General features: G+C 36.3%; 4 protein-coding genes across 5 annotated transcripts in view; 3 read left to right on the plus strand and 1 right to left on the minus strand.

The window, feature by feature from the left end:
• LOC306847832 (RING finger protein 11) overlaps positions 1 to 9,319 on the plus strand; it is a 15,759-nt gene extending 6,440 nt beyond the window's left edge. Inside the window, exons 2-3 of one of the 2 annotated variants that reach the window (XM_079382014.1) lie at positions 7,077 to 7,246; positions 8,231 to 9,319. In XM_079382014.1, coding sequence (XP_079238140.1) covers positions 7,077 to 7,246; positions 8,231 to 8,402 — 342 coding nt within the window. In that variant the 3' untranslated portion in view covers positions 8,403 to 9,319. The remainder of the gene's footprint in view (positions 1 to 7,076; positions 7,247 to 8,230) is intronic. The other variant, XM_079382015.1, reaches the window with a different exon arrangement.
• The window catches only part of LOC306848081 (retinal Mueller cells isomerohydrolase), a 219,813-nt gene that overhangs the window by 121,058 nt on the left and 70,912 nt on the right, over positions 1 to 27,843 (plus strand). The window lies entirely within an intron of this gene.
• LOC306847765 (cyclin-dependent kinase 4 inhibitor C-like) lies at positions 17,989 to 22,001 on the minus strand. The gene is made up of 3 exons (XM_079381911.1): positions 21,822 to 22,001; positions 20,751 to 21,414; positions 17,989 to 19,048 (listed from the first exon to the last, which is right to left on the minus strand). Exons 2-3 carry the CDS (start codon positions 20,880 to 20,882, stop codon positions 18,677 to 18,679), a joined length of 504 nt encoding a protein of 167 aa, XP_079238037.1. The 5' UTR covers positions 20,883 to 21,414; positions 21,822 to 22,001; the 3' UTR covers positions 17,989 to 18,676.
• LOC306847776 (FAS-associated factor 1-like) overlaps positions 23,470 to 27,843 on the plus strand; it is a 72,884-nt gene continuing 68,510 nt past the window's right edge. The window contains exons 1-2 of the mRNA XM_079381923.1: positions 23,470 to 23,750; positions 24,639 to 24,707. Of these exons, the coding sequence (XP_079238049.1) occupies positions 23,700 to 23,750; positions 24,639 to 24,707 (120 nt within the window). The 5' untranslated portion in view covers positions 23,470 to 23,699. The remainder of the gene's footprint in view (positions 23,751 to 24,638; positions 24,708 to 27,843) is intronic.

A 27,843-nucleotide genomic window follows, 5' to 3' on the forward strand; every position in this document is an offset into this window, starting at 1 on the left:
ATGTTTTCTTTCCACTAGTCTGAAAAAATACTTTATGAAAAACCAAAAACCCCAAAATCTCAAATTTGACAGGTGCATGTTTTTGCCAGCAGTGTCTCCTCTTAAAATAGAAGTTTAATTTCATAAAGTACACGTTGATTTCAAAATGCACCTAAATGTTTTGCATTTTGTCAGTTGAATAAAAGACAATTTTTCCCTATATATTTCATCGAGGATTTGTTTTTGTTTTTTTGTTTTAAAGTCTTGTCTCGTTCACGTGTGTGTGTATATACAGTGCCCTCCATAAGCATTGGAACAGTAAAGACAAAATTGCTCTGTTAGCTGTGGAGTCAAGACATTTGCAAATATGATTAAAAGATGAATATGAGACAAAACTACAGAATGTCACATTTTATTATTAGCCGTTTCAACACATACATGTTTTACCAAATAAAAAGAACCGCACTTTTAGAGTTCATCCCACTCATTGATGTGAGCATAAGTATTGGGACAGTTGAACATAAGGCAGATATAAAAGATTAAAAGCTATTATTTAGTTGCAGATCCCTTGCACACAATCACAGCAGTGAGTCTGGGACCCATAGACATCACCAGACTCTTGGTCTCATCCTTTGAAATACTTTTCCCAGCCTTTATTGCAGCCAATTCCAATTGTTGCTTGTTTTGGGGAGTTTCTGCCTTTACTCTCCTCTTCAGCTGGTGAAATTCATGTTCAATCAGATTTAAATCTGGAGATTGACTTGGGCAATCTAAGACTTTCCATTTCTTTGCCCTTATAAACTCCTTGACTGAACTTAATTCATTCCTGTGGCAAAGCATTTATTTTAAACAGATTTTTTGTAACATTATAAATGTCTACTTTCACTTTATTAAATGTATTTCATCCTTGCTGAGTAAAAGAAGAAAAAATTACTGACCCTAAACTTTTTAACGATCAAGTATTTAGATTTTCTGTAAACCATTTCCATTTAGGTTTTCTATAGCGGATGATGTCTTATCAAAGCTCTCATGGTTCCTGGTTTTCTTTAGCTGCTATGTTAAGAAGCATTAGCACCATTGTGTAAGGAGCTCAGTAGAGTTAGCCTAGATTCACTCCCTGTGTCTCAGATGGAGAACGACTCTATTTCAGAATAACAGTCGGATCCCTTTCACTCTGATCCGTGCGATTGAACAGTAAATACAGTTTATGCAGTAAAGCAGAACTGCATTAGTGTATTGATGCTGTATAGTGCATCTAATTGAAACAGGAAGTAAACTCGGGGGATTGATGAGGAGACAGACAGTAGTATATGAGGTCTTCCTGGTAGTTTGGAAAGCAGCTGACAGCATTTGCTGACTCATGCGTGAGGTTGGACGGGGTGAGATAAGCGCGTCTGTGTGAGAGAGAAAGGCCATGTACGTGCCAACTTTAGAAATAATGGAGGTTCCCTTTAGACTTGGAAAAATGGTTGTGGCTTCCCCACCTCTGTGCTCATCAATTGATTCTTTTCTCTTTTTTTCAGTTCTCTGTTTACTTTGCAGTTTTTGCTCCATCTAACAGGCTGCTTTCTCTGTTCTCTGACATGGAGGCCTCACGTCACCTAGTAGCCAGACGGCTCATCTTAAGTTGAAGTGCCCAATCCTTACCCTCTACTTTCTCTCACATACACACACACACATTCACACTGATTCTTCTGACATGGGCACTTTTGGCCCCGTAGTCTTGACATGGTGAACATTTCCACCACTTCTCAAATGTTATATTGTGTTTAAGAGTAGTTGGTTGAATATGATGGTGGAAGTGACATTTTAACTTTAAATTATGATATTTTTTGGAATAAAATAATTTTTTCTAAATTATTATTTAGAATTCTAAAAAATAAAAAAAAAAGCTAATTTTGCTGTCGCTTACAATAGTTTTTATTTGTGTGAGCTTTAATTTCAGCATCTTTTCTGACTGGCGTCTGTAGGATGGACCAATGTATGGATCAAATGCTTAGGGTTTCAAACCTGCAACCTTTCAGTTACCAGCTCAGGTCCTTACCACTAGACCTAATCGGCTACTCATGCCAATACAACAATTAAATCTTAACTAATTCTTTAAAACGGTAAAGCTTGTTAAGAATGACGAGTAAAGTGGGGCAGAAGGAAAGCATTCTCTCTGGCTGATATGCTCATTGCTTATGAAAGATGGATTTGAAGAAAGGTGTTGATTTCTGTGAGGGGAAATCCATGCAGTTTACACAATGAACCATTCTTTGGAGATAAATTTCTGCAAAGTGTGAAGAAACAGGCCTGCAGCTTGTGCAGCAAAGTGTCGGAAACTAAACATTTAACCATTCAGTGTCCTGTGTAATCTGTGTAACATTACAAAGAAAAAATGCAAAGCATCAATTTTAAAATAAATTTTACACCGGAAACTTACAGGAAACCACATCTCTCTTGTACTTTTGAAAGGAATCGCCAGAAACGTAGTGTACTGTATAACCAAATGTAGTCAAATTCCCCTCAGTCTGGCACTGCTGAAATTGTATGTGAGGTCTTGTCTCTAAATAGTGTCAATGTAATTTTGGTGTTACACTGCTTAAGAGCCATTATATATTCACACATGTGCATGTATGTGTGGTGAGAGTGTATAGTGTTTGGTAATGGAGGCCTGATTTTGTGCTGAGCTGGTACAGACCGTTTCTGCACCGCTAACTTAGTAGCACTTCAAACAGCTGTTTCTTTAACCTTTCATGCGCTCAGATAAGCGTCCACTTCTTCAGCCCTCTCACTGCTTAGAAAAGGAGGACAAAGTGTGTGGGAGAGAGAAAAAGAAAGAGTTGATTTGAGTGCGGAGCAGGTACAGGAAAATGTCATTCCTGTAACACTGTCAATATGTTTACATACACTTTGAATGTTTGTTTTTAGCCGGAATAAAAAAAAAACCCCACCAAAAAACATGTTTTTGAAAATCATGTAAATGCTATAGTTTAGGGGAAATCACAAGACTTTTTTTTATGAAGTTGGATAAACACATTTGGACTCTTCTCACTCACTTATAGATTTCATGCACCAATAACAGTCATATTTTTGCTTTGATCATTTTCTGCCTCTTTTCACTAAGAATTAATTAGAATAAAGAAGAATTAATGTTTGACCTATTTTTCTTTCTTTATACCAGAGTCAGTAACTTTTTTTTTTTATTTATTCATTTTTTTTATTTTTATTAAATTGTTTTGTAGAAATTAATACATTTAACTTGCAACACATTAAAGTGGCAGTAAAACCATTTTTAAATGCTCTTTTGAACCTTCTAAAAGATATAGCATTATTCATAATACAGCTTGTTTCAAAGCAGCTTTACAGAAAATGCTTTGAAACAATCTGTAATGTTTTTACTGTTTTTCATCTAATATATGCATAAAAGACTTGAAATGAAATCTTACTGGCCTTGTAACGTTTGAATGGTAGTGTATATGTGTAAATATGGGTGTGGTGTGTATTTTTTATTTCTTTTCTTAGTTGTGCTTTACATAAATTGTATGTTTACATTAAATGCAGTCACCCTAATTAAAATTTCAATTGCTTTTGTGCCAGATAAATATAGCTCCAATTGTCAAAATACAGTATATCATTTGTTAGTTATGCATTTAAAGATATATGCCCCTGACAGGTTCAATATAGTGTGCTGCTTTGTCTTGTTAGCTTAGCTTGGGAAGCTAATGTTAAAAGTAGTAGTGTTGGGGATGCTAAAGTAGCTCCTCCTCATTCTGTCTGTAGTCTCTGTCCACTGTGGAGGGCGGTTGAGACTCTGTCTGGCTGAGTCATGCTAGCCTCTAGCCTTATTTTGGGCTAATCAAGTGAGGTACACATACAGGAATGTGAGGCACAGATGTCTTCACTTCTGTGTTTGTTGTGAAAGCACTGAATCGGACTTGACGTTGATTTGATTTCTGATAAAGATGAAGTCAGTAGATGACACTGTTATCAGGAATAAGTTGTTTTACTTGTTTATAGTTCTGTTTTATCAACTCTTTGAATTTTGAGGCAGGAGAAAGATACATAGCAGTGAAGGTTTGGATTGCTTTTCTAGTCCAGTGAGTCCTAAGAGGGAGTGGTGCTTTCAGCCTTTACTGGAACAGAGTCGGAGAAAGAGAGCAGAAAATGGACCGCTGGACGGTTTGTCTGCTCCAGTAATGAGGGAGGGCCGGATACAGGACAACATGCTTTGTTTAGCACTCAAAGCCTACCAGACCAAACAGAATTCCCCGCTCGCCAGCTCTCGTTTTTTTTTTTTTTTCTGCGATTTCCTTCATCTCTTTGTCTCGGACCGTCTGTTTCTTTGAACCAATCAAATCATTCTCTGTTGTACTCGTGGTGTTGGGTTGTCTGATGCTATTCCTGTTGTTCTCAAATGAGAGCTGTGCTCTTGATGCCTGAAATGTCTGAATAAATTGGTCTTGTAACATGCTGTCAAATAGCATACCTTTTTCTGGTAAATGTTTAAAGATGGTATACAGATGATGTATACACAATCCTATTTTTTTATTGTGATTTTCTTGTCAGTGTTTTATTGATGTATTAACAAGGTTAGTTTTGTTTTATTGATATATTTAGAAGGTTAGGCAATTATAGTGCAAGTCTGATGTTTTGACATCGTTTCATTTAATTTTCTAGTGCCTAAAATAGTGTTCACAAAATACTGATGTGACCTTTTTTACATTTATGAGCCTCTGTTATAATATTTATAGGATTTAGTATTTATTATAAATACTCTGATTTATTATCTTATGTAATTGTTTTTTATTGCTAAATATAATATACATTGCTATATCAAATATATTATATATTATAAATTATTATTTTATGAACGTGTGTGTGTGTGTATGTGTATATATATATGTACGTATGTAATTTATTTTTTCAATATATATATTTAATGTTCATATAATCTCAAATTTAGCTTTGTTTGATTAGCCTGTTCATTTTATATTTTTATACTACATATTTAAATGTCATATGAAAACTATATCTCAGCCCAACAGAGCAAAATATTATATATTTATCTGTATTTTATATTTCTAATGTAAAGTTAATTGTGATATCAATACATTGTTTGTTTGAACATGCCAACCAGCCCAACATAGCAATATTTATATATTACATAATTTATGTTTAATTGTCATATCAAAACTTTGCTTGCTTTGTTTATTTAAACATCCTGACCAGCCTGACAGAGCAGCTTTGGAGTGCGTTTGAGGAGGGACTAGGTATTTTTCAGCCAACAGCAGATGGGTCAAGTTTTCAGATTACTTTTGTTGTTCTTTTTGGTGAAGCTAGTGCCACAGAAATACATATACATTATCTTTAAGATGAACCTTCATACAAAAACGCTACCTGTGAAGTCAGCAACTCAGGTAGCGACTCAACCTTTGTTAGATTTCCATAGTGTGAAACACAAGAGTTTCAGAGAGACTGTCAGAGAAGACAGCGCCGTCGTTGTCAGAACGATCATGTTTCGGTTCTGCTTCCAGCTAAACACGCACACCTTTATTTGCTGGATCCCAGAGTGCTGACCACTAAATTATGAGTGTGTACGTGCCTCACAAATGTTCTTTGTATTTGCTTGTGTCTTCAGCCGGTGTACAAATAAGTGTGTATTCAGATAGGTAGTGTAACCTGTCCGCCATGTGATTGTATTCAATATGACCGCTGTGTGACCTAATTCTCAAGTGAGCGTTGAACCTGATCTCAAAGCTCACCTTTAAAAATCAGAACTGCACTATGCCATTGTTGCTTTTCCCAGCAGCAGCTCCCAGTCCTCAGGCCTGGTTTCTACAGAACGTGTCTCACTGCTGCCTATGGGCATTACTCCCCTGTGTGGAAACGTGTCCTACTTCTGATTAATCGTTATCGTGGTGTGTGCGTATATGAATGTGGGTTAGAGATTTATAATGTAAGGAAGTAATAAATATCTGCCAAGTATGATTATTCATGGAGCAATATCTGAGCTTTGGCCATTCTTGGCTGCTCTGAGCCAAAGCAGTGCTGATTTTTGTTGTTGTTGTTGTTCCCAAGACTGCAAAGTCACCGGGTGTGAAACCTCCAGTCCAATAACCATCAACACCACCATTCACAAATCAACACTCATTTACAAGGCTAATTCATTGTAGGGTTTTAAAGAGACGTGATCTGAACTCCAGGGTACAATCGCTGACAACTGAAACAATATATTATTGTCCTCTCTTGGGTGTAGTGGTAATTTAATGTTATTGCGCTGTAATGGTGGTTAGGTTAATACAGATTATACACAGGGGTGCGTAAACTTTTGAAAAAAGAGGTATGTGAAATTCTGAGCAGAACTGTATGTTAAACACATAGAAAATAATAAAAAAGGATTAAAAACTTACTGTATACACGTCTATGTAAAATGTATACATTATTATTATTATTATTATTAATTTTACTTTTTTATTTTATATATTTTTATGTATTTCATGAAATATTGATATAAATATTGAATAATTGATATTTAGGCTGGGAATTGAATTGTGTCTCTACACTACAACAAGTCTTATAATTAATATTATTTACTGTTATACAGATTTCCTATGTATAATAGAAGTTTTGGTCTTTATGAAATTGAAATGAATGGTTATATTTTGGTTCTCATTTGCTATGAGCATCATTTGTTACGCTGTTTATAGCAGAATGCGTCGCACACAGAGCTTAAACATACTCGCAGTGTCCCAAACAGCTTTCATTAGTGAATGCTGAGCAGGCACCTGTCTCAATGGGAGCTATTGTTCACCTCCCTCTCTTCATAAGTACCCTTTGGACTCAATATGGTCCCATTTGGGCTTCTCACATCAAAATGGTGCAAAAAGGAAAGATCGCCCCCTGGTGGAGCTTTGGTTGCCTGTGCATCAAATATTAAGATGATTACTCATAACTGTACGGAGCATTGTACTGTTTAGCTGCATATTAAATTCTGGATTAGCTTGGTCATATGACTTTGCTTCATTTTGAGTGCCATAGAAGTGCTTAAAGATCTCAAGCCCCACAAGAAGAGATCCATGAATATTTACTATTGTTATGTTCATATACCATAGGAGCAGATCCATGTGCCCGTGTATCACCCCACTCCCAGCCAGGCCCGGTTGGCAACCCAACTGACCGAAGAGGAACAGGTGCGGATCGCTCAAAGGATCGGCCTCATCCAGCATCTTCCCAAAGGTGTCTATGATCCAGGCAGTGACGGCACTGAGAAGAAGATTCGAGAGTAAGTGATGATACCGCGTATCTGTCTTTTTGGTTTTTAGTCATATTAAAGGTTTTGAAGTGTTTTTTCAATCTAGATCAAATAACATGAAAGCACATGTAAGCTTTCATGTTTATAGTGAAAAGACTCAAGTTAAGATGAAATTTGACATGCCTAGGACTATGGTAACGTTCAATTCTAAGGTTATTTAAATGTTTAACGGCATTAGGCCTACAATTATAATGCATTGCCTTATGTTGGACTTTAATTTTCATCCAAGCGAGTACAAAATATCAATTTTATTCTTGCACAACAAGTAGAAATCAAGTATCGGCACTACAGTTAAACACATGAATAAAGCTGTTTAAATGTTTTCATATCCCAGCTTAATATGCAGAGGCATCGAAGTAAACCATTTTTAAGCTAAAGCCTTTCAAAAGTGTAGACGCACTCTGTTTGAAGACTCCAGCTAAGCTGACATAGAAACTTTAGGGCAAGTTTGAGATGGGACTGATGTAATGACTGTTGAAAATTCAGCTTTGCCGTCACAGGAATAAATTCTATTTTTAAATATATTAAAATAGAAATTATTACTTTTTTTTATTTTTTTTTATTTATTTTTTTTTGATCAGAGAACTGCGGCCTTGGTGCACATTAGAGATTTCTTTAAAAAAAAAAAATCACAACAACCTCAAACTTTTGAATGGTAGTTAATATATTCCTAGAATGCTCTAATCGAAATTAAGCAGGTTTACAAAATGGAATTTTAAAGAGGACACCTAATAAGTGTCTGTTCCTGACTATTCTGTTGTGTGACTATTGAATTTTTTTTAATTACAATTCAGTAAATTCATCTTTCTGTCATTCTGATTCAACATCCTGCAAAGTGTGACCAAATTTTAAATTCTGCATTATGCCCAACCCTGTCAGCAGCCTATGGAAATGCTGTGCCCTTTGTTGCCAAGCTTATTGTGGTGTGTGTTAACACATTCTCTCTTTGCGCAGGTGTGTGATCTGCATGATGGACTTTGTGTATGGAGACCCCATCCGGTTCCTCCCCTGCATGCACATCTACCACCTGGACTGCATAGATGACTGGCTGATGAGGTCCTTCACGTGTCCCTCCTGTATGGAGCCTGTAGATGCTGCCTTGCTCTCGTCCTACGAAACTAACTGACTACTGCCTGCACTGATCCCTGCCCTAAAACACACACACACACACACACACACACACACACACAACCCTTGAGTCCAGTCCTCACGTGGCCCCTTTGCATAAAGAGACAAACTGTCCGCTTGACTGGGGCGTGGGATAGTGTGCCTGTGGCATCATGGGATAAAGGAGGCCACACTGATAATTAAACCTCTCCTGCATGGTCCTGCTGGACAGGGAAATCTGCAGGAGCCCTTTTGCACCCTGACAACTTTATCATGTGATTCCTTTGTCTCTCATCGACGACACCCTGACAAGCTGGTCACGCACCATTCCACTGTAGCAACACTTACACTGGAAGGAGACGAACCTTCGAAAAACATACCGGAGGACTTTTAAAAATGCATCTTTAACATTCAGTCTCTATTTATTTATTTCTCTCTCAGTGTCTGTTTCCATAAATGGCTCATTTGATTTCTGCCGAAGCTGCAGTGGAGCAAAACCAGTGGCATTGCACATACACACGCAAAAAAAAAAAGTCTCATAAATTTTGCACTTGACTCAAAGAATTAAGCCCAACTGTACACACACACACACTCACACACATGCAAATATGCATCACATTAGACTTTTATTTAACTACATGTTTTTGAGTTTATGTTTGTTTGGTTGTTTTAAATTACTCTATGTACGCTTCAGCTACCCAATTTGTGTTGAGAAATTAGCATTTCTCTATTTCGCTTGCGAGCACCAAGTCATACAGTGACTTATACATGCAGTGCCTTGCGTAAGTATTCATACCCCTTCATTTTTTCACATTTTATGTTGCTGCCTTGTTAAACTGCTTTAATTTACTTTTTTCCCACATCAATCTACACTCCATACACCATATTGACAAAGCAAAAACAGCTGCCACAACTTCGTGAATTTATTTAATCTACAAAAACTGAAATAAGTACTTTACATAAGCCTCAAGTCTTTTTTGTTTGATGCGACAAGCTTTGCTTTGAACATTTGGCAATTATCTGCCATTTGTCTCCTCACCTCTTCACCTCTCAAGCTCTGTCAGGTTGGATAGGGGCAGATACACATTTTCAGGTTTTTCCAGAAATATTTAATTGGGTTCAAGCTCAGGCTCTGGCAATTCTTTTGACCTCAGGGCTTGGTTTTTGCTCTGATATGCATTATCAGCTGTTAGACAGCTGCTTTCCAAATCATACCCATTCAATTGAATTTGCCACAGGTTAACTTCACTCGAAGTGTAGTGACATCTACAAGCAATATCAATGCTCCTGAGCTAAATTTCAACTGTAACGGAATCATTTAAGAATATAATTTTTAATAAATTTGCAAAGATACTTTTTTTTTTTTTTTTTTTTTTTTGCCTTACCATTTATGGTGTATGGAGTGTAGATTGATATGGAAAAATACATTTAAAGCAGTTTAACATTAGGCAGGAACATACAACGTGGAAAAAAAAGAGGGTGAGAATACTTTTACAAGGCACTGTGTGTATATATATATATATATATATATATATATATATATATATATATTTATATATATTTTTTTTTTTTTTTTTTTGACATTTCTAATATATAAACAATTTTCCTGCTGTTTTTGATCTTACATTAAAATGTCAGTGTTGGATCTCACATATTGGTCAAGCTGAAGTGTTTTGTTGCTTTTTGCTTTGTGGATCATATTTTTTTTCCTTTTAGTTTTAAAATCAATATGGTTTATTGTAGTAACGCAACCGAAAAATGTATTTAACGACAAAAAAAACACTGAAGTCATCGAAAGTCTGAAGGTGACTATGAGGTCAACCTGGAGTGATTAATGCAATATAGGCCGTAGTGACTCACGAAAGTACATGTATGAGTGTGTGAAACTGCTCAATAATCATCATTTCACCTTCTTTGTTGGTGCACTTGTGGGTTGTTTAGTTAACTTTATTGTACATAGTGCAATGATGTATATTTTAGTGACTTTTATTTGAATTTTCAGTACCAGATACTTTAAAAGAAGTCTTTATGACATCATAAGGGACTCATAAACCGCATGGATTCAGCCAAGTGATATGAGTTTTTCCCACACTTGTTGTTTGTGGGGGCAAAAAAATAATAAATTCTCATAGACTTCAAATTCTTGGCATTAATTAGCGTTTTTTTGTTGAATATAAGACCATGGGCAGTATGATCACACCCACAGCTGGGATGTGTTTGAATAGCTGTTTGATGTTTTTTTTAAAAGAAAGATGGTTTAGTGAAATTACGCCCAGCCCTCTCGCTCTAAGAAAGAAAGCACAAGAGAGCATAGAAATCAAGTCTCTATTTTTCTTAACTTTCAATTTTTATATAAAGACAAAGTAATTGCTAGAAATTAGAAGTGGTAGTAGGTAATGCGCCTTTGGCATTAAATCTGTCCCCTTAATCAAAATGGGGAAAAAAAAAAAAGTTCTGGTGGTTAGTGGCTGCTATTGAAGTGAAGTGTTTGAACTCATGCCTTGTGTGGAGTGACTGTAAGTGTGTAGTTAATGAAGGTGAGGGATATCTTCTTCATAGGAAATCCATTGACCTGGTTTTGCACAGTATTTTTAGTTGTAGTTTTTTCTCTTTTCTTTTTTTCTGTCTCTCCATGCACCGTGGAGCTCCATTGCCTTAGACCAGACAAGCAGGAGGCTATTGGCTGGACGTCCTGGGCTGACGGGGCTCTACACCAGCATCGGGAGGACAGTGTGATGATGATGATAATGACCATGAATGAGCATTTGGACGCAATAAGACAATTTTTGCTCCTGAGAAGACATGTCATCAATGCAATGCCATACAGAAACTGATTCTCCATGATGTGCTGGGAGCACATGGACATTATCTGTGATCTGTTTGTATGTGACAGTGTGTGTAAGGCGGTGAGAGTCTCCCGTTTGTCTGTGTGAATATATACATAAACGTATGTATATATAAAATTATGCATCTATGTACTACAGGCAAATAATAAATAGAATTTATGCCATGAAATTGTGTGTATACTGTTTTGTTTGAATACCAGTTTTTAATATTAAGAAGGTTGTCTGAGGTAATTTTCATTGAGAATTTAATTGAAACACGTAATAAATAGATTATTGAATAATAGTCAAAAATGGAGTGAAACTTTAGACACACACATATACAATTTTTAAATACATGAATGATGTTTCCATCTTTGTTACCACAGTTTTGTTAGTGCCTTTTTCTGTTGTAAAGAAGGGGGTGTCCCAACAACACTTTTGTCCTTATAGTGTCTATTCTAAGTCACTGGTATTTGGTGATGAGTTTTTGGCTCAAGGTCTGCATTTAAAGTCACACCAGAGGTGTTCAGCTGGGATCAGGACTTGGCTTTCTGCAGACCAGTCAAGTTCTTCCACACTGACTCAATCAATCACGTCTTTTTGAACCGTGTCTTATACACAGAGGCACTGTCATGTTAGAATAGAAAAGGGTCCTGTCCAAACTGTTGCTATAAAATTAGAAGCACACAATTCCGTAGAATATCATTATATGCTTCAACATTAAGATTTCTACTCATAGAAATTACTAAAGTAGTCAAACATGTTCATTAGAAGGGGTGACCCAATTCTTTTGGGCAATATAGTGTATCTTAAAATATGTCAGTGTCATTGTTCTGTGTCAGGATGTACACCTTAATGTTTTCTTCTAAGGCATTTTTGTAAAAGTTGCTTAAAAATCTTAATTTAACTAAGGCCTAGTCCTGGCTTAAGCTAAGCCCTGTTTATGAAATCGGGCCATATAGCATTAATTCAAGTATCAGGAATAAGTTTGTGAAAAACATGGAGTTCTGCATTTATTATTTCTAAAATTTGGTCTTAATATAATTCACAATTATAGGCCAACACAGTTTGACTTAACTAATAGCACACGAACAGTTGTACTTTTACATTTTTATTGAATACACCGAGCACTAATTGTTTGTCTGTAATTATAGATTTCTGAATTAGCTATTCTAAAATCCATATATTTTTAAATAGGGTTCACATACTTATTTTTGCCACTGTACATTCATCATTAATGTAAATTTTAATAAACTTAAGTCAAATCGTTACCGTTCTCTCTTTCAAGCTATTGTTGTTATTATTATTTTTTTTAATTCATTCTTTATAAAATGACGTCAGTACGTAATGCATTGCGTGTTGAAAACCTGCTCATTATAACAGGTCCGTTTTGTTTATCTCGTGTGTGTCACTAGAGGGCGCGTGTTGCTGTTATGCACATGAACTGCTGAGTCACTTTTGTTGTAGGCCATCCGGCCATTTTCAATTAGATTTAAAAACTTTATTTGGGGTGGCCATTGCTAGAAAGTTAATACTGATTAGCTATTTTGTTATCGTACTGTTAATCGCAAATCAGAGCTTGTTTTCTTATTGTGTATTATATTTTAGTGCAGTGCCATTAATCTGTTAGTGATGTATGTGATATAATTCCTGCACTGTACAAATGCATAAAGAGAAGAATGGGGTTATTTGTAACTCTTTTTTTTCAGTGAATATTTCTCAGTGTAGGTTTATTTTCGCTTTCTGTACTAGTACATACCTTAGAGTCTTGGCTGCAATAAGCCACTGAACACACACTTGTTGTCCCACAATTGTTTCCAAGGAAAAAACGATACAGATTAACTCACACTACTGCATGTAGTGTAATTTGCCACAAAGAGATCCTGCTTTGCATTGACATTGATTTGAGGAGAACAACTTTTATTGAAAAAATAAATAAATAAATTACATTTAAATATAAATATTAAAAATTAAATACTCAGTTTGCATTAAAGATAGTTCACCCAAAAATGAAAATTCTGTCATTAATTACTCACCCTCATGTTATTCCAAACCCGTAAGACCTTCGTTCATCTTTGGAACACAAATTAAGATATTTTTTATGAATTCCGAGAGCTCTCTGACCCTCCCATAGACAGCAAGTGTCCTTACACGATCAAGGTCCAGAACCATAGTAAGGACAACGTTAAAATAATCCATGTGACATCAGTGGTTCAACTGTACTTTTACAAAGCTACGAGAATACTTTTGGTGTGCAAAGAAAACAAAAATTAGTTTATTCAACGATTCCTCTCCTTCGCGTCACCCTGGCACCATTTTGGAGACTATCACATACGTAAACGACAACGTATGTAAGAGAATACGTTGTTTAAATTCAGATTAAAGCGTAAACAGTTCAAATCAAAGTTCAGATCAAAGCGTTCTGGACCTTGATCGTGTAAGGACACTTGCTGTCTATGGGAGGGTCAGAGAGCTCTCGGAATTCATCAAAAATATCTTAATTTGTGTTCCAAAGATGAACGAAGGTCTTACAGGTTTGGAACGACACAAGAATGAGTACTTAATGACAGAATTTTCATTTTTGGGTGAACTGTCCCTTTAATGGCTTTTTAACAACATGTAAACACTTGGAAAAAAATGAATAAAAATGTACATGATTTTTTTTTTTTTTTTTTATTATAGTTAAATAAAATAACTTTTTTCAATACAATTATATTTGGAAATAAATATACACAAATGCATTCAAAAAGCATTTTAATTACTGATATTTATGGCGTTTTCCATACTATAAATGTGGCAGCCTGACCTGACCTGAAAGCCCCTGAAATTCCTCCTCTATATATATTTACATACACACCAAATTATATATGCAAATACATATTTGTTTAATATCTGCTGTACAGCAATATACTTTGCATAGACACCCTGCAAACTGCCAGAAAACCTCATTAGGTGCACTTTTAATAAATAAGGTTTAGGTGTAACAATTCCTGATAGGCACCTTAAAAATTGTGCATTTTTAAATACTTTGTATGTGACCAGGAGCAAAGTAGGCCATTGCCATGTCATCTATCAGCATTGCATGGTTTAGCAGGCATTATTATCATAAAATGGTAGGGACACATCAAATAATCTGAGCAGATCATTTTCAGCAACTTTGTCAAATCCTTCTGCCAGTTCAGAGGCTCCACATTTTGTTATTTTTATTATTTTATTGACTATATCCACATTAGTTATTTCAACAGTGAAGGTCACAATGTCATCATTGTGTGTACATGATTATAACCTGTAGTAATAGTTTCAAAGTCTATCTATCTATCTATCTATCTATCTATCTATCTATCTATCTATCTATCTATCTATCTATCTATCTATCTATCTATCTATCTATCTATCTATCTATCTATCTATCTATCTATCTATCTATCTATCTATCTATCTATCGGCAAACTTTTTCATCATTTGTGTATTTGTGTCACAACCCTCAGTGCCTGCAGAAAGTGGAAGGAAGCTGCACTTGAATTGAGTTCTGTGCTCTCAGTCACAGCGACCACGGATTAACTTCTCATGAAAATAGAAAGCAAAATGCACAGCCGTTCTTCCCAAAAGTCTGATAAAAGTGGCCCTGTTGACTGGCCAATGGCTCACCACCACAGGGCTTTTGGACATATTATATCACCCCTTCTGTGGGAAAACAAAGTTTTCAAGTGGCACTCCACCTGGCAGCTGCTCACACAAGCTCTTGTAACACTCATAAATTACAAAGCAGCAAACTTGTTATATTGGCCACAAAATCATTGACGCTTTGGCTGTAATGAAATGTTTTTTTTATTCAGCATTCTGCTTTAACTTTCAAACATAATGCAAGATAGGTCAGCCCTTTTTTATTATTACTACACTGAAAAAACTAAATAAATGAAACATCTAAAATGACTTGCTTTGTTCAAGTCAAAATATTTAACATCACTGAACTATCCTATATGTATCCATTTATATCAACAAAACTACCTTTTATGGGTTAGAAAAGGCAGAAATAGCTCTTTAAGGAAATAATTGCAGGTTACCACTTTTTACAGTGTATTTTTGCATATATATTACATTTGAAAACAGTGTTTTAAAAAAGCTTGGGGTTGAAAAGCAATTATGCACACACTTAAACTATTATATTATATTGCTGTAAAACATGACATAAATAGATATGGACATAAATGACAAACAAGTTTTTTTCTAAGATGAAAGATTTTGACACTCACTGGGACCAAACAAAATATTGCAGTTGAGCAATTAAACATCAGACACTGAAGAAAAAAAAAAAAAAAAAAATCAGACACATGCCTGGGCAAACAGTTTGTGAAATGCAGATGAAAGGTCTGGCACATTATGCTCCCTCAGGTCTCCATTTGGTTCAAATCGAACTGATCTTGTAGCAGGGAGACTAAAAAATAAAATAAAAGAAATAAACTAATAAATATTGTTAATAAAAATAGTGTATGATTATTTTTAAGAAATTATACATTTAATTGTGCATGTTTTTAAAATATCATTATTGAATGAAAAAGGGAACTGTTCACTCCAACATTCATGGAATCAGAATGAACCCTTATGCAATTAATTTTTACTAGCATTGAAATAATAAAAAGTCCTCTCTTAAAATGTTCTCAAGCGTAAAAATATTATTTTTTGCATTGGTCAATCAGTCCATTGTAAAACCCTACATAAGACCACTAAAGCAGCTGTTCCCATATAACTGTTAACTGCAAGCTCGATCAAACTCTCCTAAAAGGTCAGATGTGGAGACCTCTACAATCAATGAACAAAACATCACAATTTATCACAAGATAGCACCGTAGCCACACTGTAAAAGTGATGACATGCAATTGTTACCTTAAAGAGCAATTTATACCTGATTTAACCCATAAGATTGAGTTTTGCTGGTACAAATTAATGTCACCATTTTTAGGTTACCATTAGGATGTATGCAAATACTGTATATGCATATAGAGAGCATATGCTTATATGATTATAATATGATTGAGGACGCAGGGTCAACATCTTTGCTTTCATATTTTTCAGCACTATCAAAATCTTTAGTAAAATATTTATATTTTCATTGTCATCTTTAACTTTCGATTTCAAATTATAATGATATGCATTCAGCATATTATAGATTGATTATAAATTACTGTTTTGACTAACACAGTTCTCCTAATAAGCATGAAAAGCTTTCTTTTTTAATTGTAAACTATACATGAATGATAAACTGACCACAGACATGCCCAAACATGTCTAGAATATTTGCACATTTAGACATTATTTTATTTACCTTTTTTCTCGTTGACGGTTGATATAAACCCATGCCGAGAGCAGAATAATTGTCATAAATGTAATTCGTTAGATTTGGAGCATAACATTTTGGAGCAAGCATCGTGCGTTTCTAGAAGATTTTACGCAGCCGCGCAACCAGGAAGAAGATCACTGCATGGCATCTCCATAAACAAGAAAACTGCGTTTTGAAATGCCGAACACCCTAAAAGTGTCGTCTTCTCTAGCAGGGTAAGTTTGGAGAGAATCGTGAGCGTTTTTACACTGAAAGCGCCTAAATTTGAAAATCTTGGCACTGCGCACTGGACTGTTTCCTCCCACCGATCTAACGGATTTCTGCTGCTGCTCGACCATGAAAACTCTCAGAGAGTCACCATTTTATCATTCGTCTGTCCTTTTGTATTCTGCAAACGTAATAACAACAATCCATGTATCCACGACGCACGAACTTTCAAATAAAAGCGCACTGCTTATCCAAGAAAATATGGCACATTATTATACGAGTTCGTGGTTGAAACGTGTCCACTCACTTTTGTTTGTGGTCTGGTTTAGACACACCACACGTCAAAATATTTGTTTTAGATTACTGCGAGAGAAAGCACAGAAATAATGTGCCCACATGACGCATATTTAGATTTCACTGTGCTTGCGTTTCTGTTGCTGTTTCGATATGGGCCAATAACAAATAAGGATGTTCGAGATTATGAAAAGGATATTTTGATAATATAGTTTAAAACACATGTTTTAAAGAAACTCAAGATCATATGTGATCTTTGAATTCTTTGTTTCATACATTTAGGGGAAAAACGTGTGATTTAGGCTAATGTCTGTGTAGCTTAACAGTGCCAAATACAGTCCTCGCACCTTAATGTGAGTGTACACACCTTTTAGTAATCAAAGTAAAGCATTTTTTTATTAAATATCATGAATGATTGAGTCTAAAAAATGTAGGATTAGGCCTATACTCAGTTCGACCTGAATAACACGTACCTTGTCATGAAAAGGTCAAAATATCTGAAAAAAGTCTTCCTGTTTGTTACTTACGCCACGGTATTTGTTAAATATGAACATTTTTATATTAGAATTCTTAAAAGATATAAGTAACAAAACAAGAAAAATATTTGAATGGCACTTTTTATTAGTCTCCAATCAGTTACACCACCAGTTATATATATATATATTTTAATTCAATCCCTATAATATTAAAATTATTTTTATTTTAGAAATTAAAAGCCGGGCGGAAACACAATGTGCCATTGACTCCTGCAATATTTTAAAGTAGTAGTTAATCCCAGTCAAATTAATTTTAGGACAACGGGGTTTAGAATATATTAAGTTTCGCTTTTTCACTACAATGAAATATGAATCTGATTATTGTCAACTGTTAGGCTCTTTCTGTTTACAGAGGGAACGGCAGACTTGTGCTCTGCAAATAAACTAAAAACATACAACTGCCACCGCGAACGTCACAGCGTTTTATTTCTCTGTTTTAAACATTCGACAACACCAAACAACAGTTACCAATGTTCAGCCAATGATATTTCATGTTTTTTAATACAGTCTCATAAATGTTTTCTAGGCCTACCCGTATTTCAGTGACACGAGGCCAGAGTTAAACACACAACTTCACGAAAGCGTTTAACAGCTGTCTTTGGTTATTTTGCAAGGTTTTAATAATGCGACACAACACAAGCTTTCACAGTAAATCAACAGTTAAAAGGCATTAATTAAAGGCAAAAGTGCAAGTTCGATATCTAAACACAACAAAAACAGAGCAGTCAGGGGTTAAGTGGATTTTGACCATTATAGTGCAATGACTTCAATAAAAAGGGAGATTGGTTTCTTTAAGACATCAATTAGTTTAGGTTATCTTTTTCTTGTTGTTAAACAGGACATATAGGACAGGCGTGAAAAGAAATGATCAATACAAATCTAAAATGGACACTTAGATGACCTGAAAAATATATTGTATATGTAACTGAAATTTTAATTGTTCTTCACAAACAGACAAGCCCCTGAGCCCAATATTTTACAATGCAATGAGAGGTAGTTGGCTGAAATGTCTGCAATGCAATAAATCGCTCATTCAGCGTTTGTCTGCTACCTCTGTTACACAACAAAACACACAGGCCCATAGTCATAATCTCTAGCTGGACTGTGAAGGCGCAATGTTCTCCAGCCACTCAACAGTTCTGTGTTTTTTGTGCATGAGCGCCAGGTCACGAGGCGTGTAGCCTTTTGCGTTAGGCACAAAAGGCGGCGCGCTGCAGTCAGATACGAGGTACTGCACGACATCCAGGTGTCCCTCCCGCGCCGCCAGATGCAGAGGCAGGTTGCCGTCGTTGTCACGGAGATTGACATCAGCACCGTTCTGCGCGAGCACCCGTAGAGTGTCCAGAAATCCGTCTCGCGCGGCGTCGTGACTGACGGTCAGTCGTAGGATGGGGTCGCGCGCGTTTGGATCGGCGCCCGCTCGAAGTAGCGCCTCCGCTATGCACGGACAGCCAAGTTTCATCACCTAAGATACAACCCAAAGAGATGTGTTAAGGTGCTTAAAAATATTGTCATATTAATCAATTACATGAATCACTTTTTGGTGAAAGTGTGCATTTTAATTAAGCATCATGAGTGCATTATTTTTAAATCAAGATAAAGGGTAATATCTACATGAATGTATAAGGGATATACATATATACACACACACATATATATATATATATATATATATATACACACACACACACACATACACATGCACGCACAATGTATATCTTAGTGTACCTATTATTATTATTACTAGCCTATTAAAAGAGATTTATTATTAATTAACTATCATGTAAATAGAAAGAAATCGAAAGAACATTGAAAAAATAACCACGACTTCCAAACCTGTGATAAAAAAAATGTTTTAGGCACATAACGACCTCCTAAATTATGACTCTCTGACCTCTGATGATAAGTTATGAAGTGATGGCATAGACCTAATCGACATACCCAGAAAAAAAAAATCCCCTATATTATGAAATGTGTTAAATTTCACGAGGACGTTCAACAGTACATCAGAAGAGATGTTTAATATGGGTAAGGCTCCATTTTACACGGCTCATTCTCGGATAATTATTATGCATGCATTTTTTAACACATATTAATTGAGAACACATGGAATACTTATTTGATAAATTCCTTCGTCACATCACAGAACCATTTAAAATGACCCAGTGAAGGTAAAAGGTGATAAAACGGTCAAAACCTAAAAAGCAGTGACCAGTCACATCACATAAAACCTACAATTTTCCTTATGCACTCATATAATTTTTTACCTAAAATTGTAATGTTGTTAAAACAAAAATTCACGAATATTTTATGTGTCATGTAGTCTAGCCTACCTATAAATATATGCCACATATGCATAGGCAGAAATTGGCATATGTTACGGATATAAACATCAAGGATGGGGTTTACCCAGTGTTCAAATTATCACTCATTCTGAAGCCAAGAGAATATATTGTGTGAATATGATACGAGAACATGAGTAATATTAGAATATTTCATACTGACAGAAGTTATATTGTGCTTGGTGTAAGTCCAGACGGCCTTCTGATAAGCAGAGCATTTTATGTATAACCTAACTGAAACAATTTAAAAAGCAAAAACGACCTCTCGAGGTTTTTTAATTTATTTATTTTGATTTCTAGAATTTTATCCTACGCCATAAAATGAATATAATAAACATAAGCATTTACAACCACTTCGGGCCTTATTGCCTATTAAAACAGAAGCTCCAAGATCATTAAAAATACATTTTATCTTTGTTGTTACACTTACGTTGTATAAAAAGCATAGAAACAAATGCAATGATCCTACTTTAAGTGTAAAAGGCTGCCAAAAACTGTAATGTCAGATTTCATTTAGCTCGTGAGCTGACTGTGGTGTAATAAAACACTTTTTAGTTCCCACAATAAATTCTTTATGTATCAGAAAACGAGTGACGCTAATTTATTGGCATAATAAAATATAGATCATTTGTAACAGGTGCGTACTTGCTGGTTAGCAGGTAAACGTGATAAAAAACCACAGGTTTAGTTAGAAGTAAATCAACCAGGCCACTGCTAGTGACTGCAAGAAAGAAAAGGACAAAATGTTTTCCTGAGGCTGATGCACTATGCATTATAAACACCGTGTTTAGATATGAAAGTCGTTCGTGGAGATGTGAGTCTAACCTGCAATGGTGTCCTGCCGTACTTGTTCTTCTCATTAACGTTCACGTTGCTTTGCAGTGTCTGCTCAATTTCTTTCAGATCTCCAATCGCAGCTGCAGTGCTCAGCCTATCTATAGCTGTGTCCTCGGCCATTATATCCTGACAAAGGAGGTAGAATATATCTGATGCTTGCGATTTAAAAAAATGTCCGCTGCTTTAGATGTAAAAAGTACTACAAAGCTGTAGTAAATAGCCCGATCCTCCAAACCCCCCTAAAAAATATCCGTTGGAGATGCGCCAAGGTCCACCCACATTAATATCGTCCTACCGAAGCCATCGGAACCAGCGGAGAAAACAGGGATGCCATGCCATCTCTTATCAAATACATGCACAATGCAGAATTATATGGAATAAAAAAAAGAAACATCCTCTTTTATGCGATCAATGCGCGAAGTTCCTCCCCGTGTCCATGAATGACATGCAGCTCTCCTGTGGTCTTGGTCCAGATATGATTTCACATTCAAACAGATCTGTAGTAGTCACACGAAAAATGCTCGTATCTGAGAGCCAAACTTTCCTTTCATGAGTCCTCTGATATTAACTATATGCAGGTGCAGCGGGCTGGAGAACTGCGATGCGTTCATGGCATTCGCAGATGTTGTCAATCCATGCCTCCGAACGACCTCTGAAACAGATAAATAGAGGGAGAAGACTGTTATTCCGCGAGGAAATTTCTATTATGCATCCACTTGGGTTTGCAAGGATGTGTTGTAAGTTTTATGCAAGCTTCCCGCCCATTTTGAACAGGCTATGAAACGCGAAAAGCGAATCTTCTTTGATGTGCGCATCAAAGAACGCTGGCGTGAGGGTTATCAAAACTTGTTAACTGAAACTACTAGTCCGCTATTTCAAACTGACACGCGTAGACAAGAAGCTTCAACAGGATTTCGGTCTGCAGGCGTGAATATCTACAAATGTTCTCTATAGTAGTGATTCCTCGCGCACGGAGGTGCAGTCACTCTGTGACGATTCAGCCGATGATGGACGACGTCATAATGGAACATTTAAAATGAAACATTGTATCCAACATACCTGCAGAATGTTTAGGCTACGTCGCGGGCATCGAGTTATCCTCTTCGAGCGGGTTGTGGGCGTTGAAGGAGCTGGTTAGTAGACAGCTGACTTTGTCAGAGAGTCTGCCGCTGTTGTTTGACATCACTCCGTTTTTGAAATAAAGGGCCGACACTTCCGCCCACTTTTACTAACAGACGCGGAGCGAGGCGGGACTCAACGGTAATACTGCTGCTGCTGGGGAGAGGCTGAGAGATGCACTTTCTGCTTTCTTCTCACAGGTTCTGCCGTGTTAAACATTCATCCTTGAGCTGTGAAAGCTTTCAAGTGTATAAAATTCCTCTCTCCATAAATGTGTGTTTGAAGTGAAGTTTATTCAAATTACTGGTAAGATGAAAGGGTGGAAGACAGTGCAAGGTTTATAGCCTATACTATCGAGATCAACCCCTCCAGCGCACCACAAGTACAATATGTCTAAAAATGGCCAGTTTACCAATATTTCACCATCGCATTGTTTTATTTATTCATTGTAGCCTAATTAAAGACATATAGCACAGCAATAGCTAGCCTAATGTAACATTAACAGCCCACACTAATATATTAGCACTTGGCTATACTGAGACATACAATACATCCCTGCTCAAACTAAACTAGATTTGCTGGGTTTTAGAGGATTTTGGACACTTTTCACTGTGCAAGGCTGTGAGACCAGCAAACCAGTTTAGGCTGGTTTATTTATTTTTTTGTTTTTGTTTTATTTAAAAAAAATTTCAGGCCAGGCAGCCAAGGCAAGGTTTATAAAAACTTAGTTTAATTGCAACGTAGGCTATGTCTCTGGTTTAAGATGGTCTAGCTTGTTTTCTAGTCTGGCCTAGATCAAGGCCTCTCAGCCTGACTCACTGAAAACTGATCTAAACACCTCTAAAACCAGCATTGTTGGGCTGACATACCTGCTAAGACCATCGTGGACTGGTTTATTGATTTGTCTTTGTTTTATTATTATTTTTGAGAAAAGTTTTACATTTGTAGGTTAATGTTTAAGTAAGTTTAATTGCAACAAATGTCTCTAGTTTGCTGGTTTAGGATGGCTTGACCTGGTTTTAGCTGGCTCTGCTGTTTGACAAGCTATAATTTCTCATTCTGACCCATTTAAAATTGCTCTAAATCCATCTAAATCCAGTTTGGTAGGGCTTGCATATACCTGCTATGACCAGCAACTTAAACTGGTTTAATTATTTTTTCAGCATAGATGACATAAAGGTAACCTGTGAGTTTAGTCCGAGTATCCTTAGTAAAAGTAAATTAGCCCTTCTAAAATTTAGTTTTACGATTTTTCTAAAATCTTACTAACGTTTGGTTGTTCATCAGGGTTGTGTTATATCTTCATGTTTACAAAATAATAATTTAAAAAACTCATTTTGGGGGGTGGCAGTCCGGTAGTGAACTATGAAAAAGTGGTACTGACAAAATAATCTTTTTTTGGTACTCCCTACAGTGCCCATAAACATGTTCCAGAAAATATTTTAAAGATTTTTTTGTTGTAAATTATCATAAGGTAGTCAAACATCAATAGTCAATTCAAATTCAATCGCGGCCTTGCTGCTGCTGCTGCTTTAAAAATATTCAGCGCTTTCCAACCGTGAGAGGGGCGCGACAGTTCACGGCACTTCTTTACGGCAGCCGTAAGATGTTCCGTTGCTTTGAACGCTGATCCAGAAGAGCAAAGTGACGATAACAGAAAAACCGAAAGCCCTCAAACACTGACAACACGGCCCCAAAGAGCAGCAGTTATACTCAGTTACTTGCCGCACACTGATAAGCCTTGTCCTGAGCTGCTCTTTTGAAATCGGTGGTTGATATTTTTGGGGTTTTTACATGAGTCGTTAGCCTCTCACTGCAATGGCCTCCGACAGCAACATGGACAGAGAAATGATCCTGGCCGACTTTCAGGTGGGTTTCCTCTCATAAATACTGATAAATCTGTGATTTTATAAGCTCTGGATGTGTAGATAAGACCCGTTCTTGTGGCTGCTCAGTGTTAGCCGGGTAACGGCTATTTAAGTCACTTCTTTTTGTTGACATCTCTCCGGATGATCAGATGTCAGTGGCTTTGTTTGAATTATTCAGCAAAAATGAAATCTGGGAAGCACATGACTAGACAAAAGAACAATAGACAGCCTAAAATACATTATTTTGGTGTCGTCTCTTCATCTGGGACTAGAAAACACTACTGGACTGTCATCTGAAGCCTGATCTGTGTTTTTATGACCCTGTAATGGCCTGAAGCTGTCAGATGCCCCTGTACGGGTCTCTCTGTTTCTACACTGCCATCACCCGTCACATTTATGTTTTTCAGTTTGTTTACCTTGTGATTTTATATATGAGTCAGTTTATGAGTGTTGACAATATGTGTTTTGATTTGCAAACTGTTTATTTCATAGAAACTGAAAGAAATCAGAAATATATAGCAATTACAAATATTTTGAGGTGAGATTCACCAAAATTGAAGGTTGCTTATATACACTGTTGCTTTGTGACTATAAACTTAAAGGTTTACAATTAACATCTCTCATATAATTTAATAGCTTTTCCTGTGTTATACTGAAGAAAGATTTAGCATGACCTTACATGTAATATATATAATGTATATTCAGTGTATATTGCATAATATAATGCATATTTATGTAGCCTGCAACAAAATAGAAATTCATTTATCATTCTCAGAAATGTATTTTTGGTCTGTTGTGTTAATTTGTTCTTTCAATAAACCAAAAAGTCCTCTTTTTATGTTATTTTTAATATGCAATTATCAAAACCAGTTTGGTGTTTTTGTTTCAGGCATGTACCGGAATTGACAACATTGCTGAGGCAATCACACTTCTAGAGCTCAATAACTGGGACTTGGTGGTAAGATGCACTTTATTTGTTAAATCTTTAAGACTGACACACAGCTATATTTGTTTCAAAGTACAAACAGTTTTAATAAGTGGTTGTGTCTCCTATTTATTGTTTGTTTGTGGTGATGCATCGAAGACAAAGCCACTATGTTTAGTGCAAACACTATTTAATGGTACCATTGTTCACAGGACATTCTGGCACAGTTCTGTAGTAGCTGCGTTTCCATATACCAGTTACATTGACTTACAGCAGAACAACCTAGTCTGACATGTTTGCAATTCAAGGCATTTATATTTTTGAGGTTATAATCAGGGGCATCATGTATCTAGTTTTTTTAGGGGTCAGCTGTTACAGTTCTAGCACTTCTATCTAAGCCTGTGAGTCATGATTGTGTAGTGGGGTAATTTTATAGTAAGAATGGGAGAATGGTTTAGATAATGTATTATAATATAAATCTTTATAATGAGCCAAGCAAAATTGTAGCTGTATTCGACTGCCAAGGATCGCCCTGCATTTCTATGTATGGAATACAGTAGGATTAACTGTTTGATAATACCATTTGTTCTGCATAGGGAAAACCCAAACCCCAATAAAAATAACTGTTATTATTTATAATAAAACTTAATATTTGCTGTAATAATTACTGCAGCGTCATTAGAGCCAAGTATATACTTGAACCAAAGTGACAACATATTATTTAGTTTGTTCCAGAATATTAATGATGTTGTAAGCACTGCATCGATCCATGTATTCTGTAGAAACAAATTAATTTAAACTATCAGCACTGGACACTGCAAGGCTAAACTGCACCTTATCCCTCCATTTGAAAGTACTATTTGCAACACAGATTCCTTAGCATGTGTCATTCATTTCAATAAGTGCTAAATGTTGTTGACAAAATTTAAAAATATTTTTTAATGAATTCCCCCAACTAGGTCTATGGTTCTGCATGAATCACTTAGGCTAAATGACATATTTTGCCTTTAAAACTTTTAATTTTGTACCACAATAGTTTTGGAGCCTAATTATCAAATGTAAAAATTCTTATTTTTTTGGATTGGTAAATACTTGGTATGGCACTGTTAGGGGTGCATAAATTAGGACATTTCAGGTCAATAATGACATTCACTGCACTGAGCTTTAAGCCACATACTACGTCAAAATGCACTGCACTGTAAAATGATGTTACAGATTGTGAAAGATTATTGCATTCAAATATATAAACAGTCTATTTAATACTGATCCAATGATAAAGCATTAGTAACTCTGAATTATTTGCTCTCTTTTAGGATTTTGTTTCGGTTTGGTTGTATAAATCACTAATAAGTGAACCTTTGCAAAAACATGACTAAGTTTTGATATTGCAGGATAAACTGTAATTGCCGTTATCAGTTATCACAATATGAGCATGAACCATTTCTATCAAATTGCATCTTTAATTCAGTCTGATTCAGTCTCACTGCTGCTACTCCATCAAGAATACTCAAAATTGCTCTTCTGTTTCATTTGTTAGATCAGTTTGCATTTCTTTTTCCTCTTTCTCTCTCTAATTGTATGCTGATTCTGTGATGCACTGAATAATATTACAGTTCTTATACATTTAATTTTAGAGAGGCGTCATTAGAGGCAATACACTGCAGTAGCAAAATGCATGCCCAAACAAGGGACAAGATCTGTACCTTTTTTTTCAAGCAGGAACTGTTTCACTCCTACTTAACAAATAGTAGCTTCTTTGTTGCTCCTACTGTGCAGAGTTTATGTGTCTTAAGTGTCTGTTTTAATCGATAATGTTATTTGAACAGACAGTAATGTTTGCTGCAGTCTAGTCTGGATATACCCACACCTTTTTATAACCTTTCATCTTATCTATTGCAAACAGGTAATTTAGACAGATCAAAACGGTTCTAAATATGCCTTGTTGCAGGAGCCCATCCCACCCTTTGAATACATGGTGTGGAAATTGTAATTGAAGTCCTCTTAATCTTTTTACAAGCATCCTGGTGATTTATACTCTGGTATATCACCTTTCATTCACTGCCGCACAAACATTTCACCTCTAGAGCCTACAAAATATGCAGCTGTGACAGGTGTCACGCCACAGACAAAGGCAGACGTGCTGAGCTTGTTTTGATTGGGTGAATGTAAGAGAGGGCGTGCCCTCTAGCAGTTTCTGTAGTGCAAATTTGCATGATGGACTGTGTGTGACCCACTCTCGCCCTAAAATAGGGTTCAAGCCATCTCGTATTTACAGGCAGTAATGGTGGTATAAAGAATTCAGTGTCAGGACAGATCTAAAGTGACAGTTTTCAAACAAAATGAAGACATTGTGGTTTTGGAGACAGATTTTCCTCCACAAAATTGCTTTTTATCTTAAAAGCCAGCTGTTTTACTATATTTAGCAGGAAGCTGGTTGTATGCTGGCAGCAATTCAAAGAAAACAGGCCCGAGCCACGGCGTGGTTAAGTGCACCTGTGAATGTGATGACTCGCTGTTCTACTCAGGGTTGTGAGGTTGATTGAGTCAAAAAATGTAGGGATGGGACAGCCAGCGAATGTTTGAACGCCCCACGCTGAAACCAGGATGTGTGCCGTGCACACTTGATCATACAAACTCTGCGCTGCACCTGAGCAAATCTTTCATGAGAAGTCAAATGGCCTTAGATGTGTAGAGCACTTCGTCTACATATTTGCAAGCTTAAAGGGTTAAAAATATCTGATGTTCTGTCTCAACGGCAGACAAAACATCATTTCTGTGGCCTCTACCGGCATGGAAAAAATTTCGGAGCATAGCAAGCGTTGCGATGTACATCTCTGTATACACTTTGTTATTTGGCTCAATCAGAAGCCATTCCATTCAGATCTGTATCCACTGAGCGTAAGTCTCCTTATCACAGTCTGGCTCCAGAACCCACTTGCTCACACATGCACAGACACAAACACATCAGGCCCATCTCTGTGCATTCCACTTCAGTCTGATGAGAGAAAGAGAGGGGGAAATATGTGGCCCACATTGCTGGATACTGCTTGTGTGTTTTATGTTTGGGTTGCTACATATCTCTGTTATTTCTGTTATCATCTTTAAAAAATGATCAGTATATTTAGACCACTATTTATTTAGGTATTTGATGTGAAATTTCAAGTAATGA

The sequence above is a fragment of the Barbus barbus genome (assembly GCF_936440315.1).
Source record: "Barbus barbus genome assembly, chromosome: 28".
Classification (NCBI taxonomy): domain Eukaryota; kingdom Metazoa; phylum Chordata; class Actinopteri; order Cypriniformes; family Cyprinidae; genus Barbus; species Barbus barbus.

What these genes read in the sequence shown, in the direction of transcription:
- LOC306847765 (XM_079381911.1), bottom strand. Translation starts at nt 20,882, where the DNA reads ATGGCCGAGGACACAGCTATAGATAGGCTGAGCACTGCAGCTGCGATT. An exon ending in ACGGCAGGACACCATTGCAG is followed by an intron (nt 19,049 to 20,750) that starts GTTAGACTCACA and finishes GTTGTATCTTAG; the next exon opens with GTGATGAAACTTGGCTGTCC.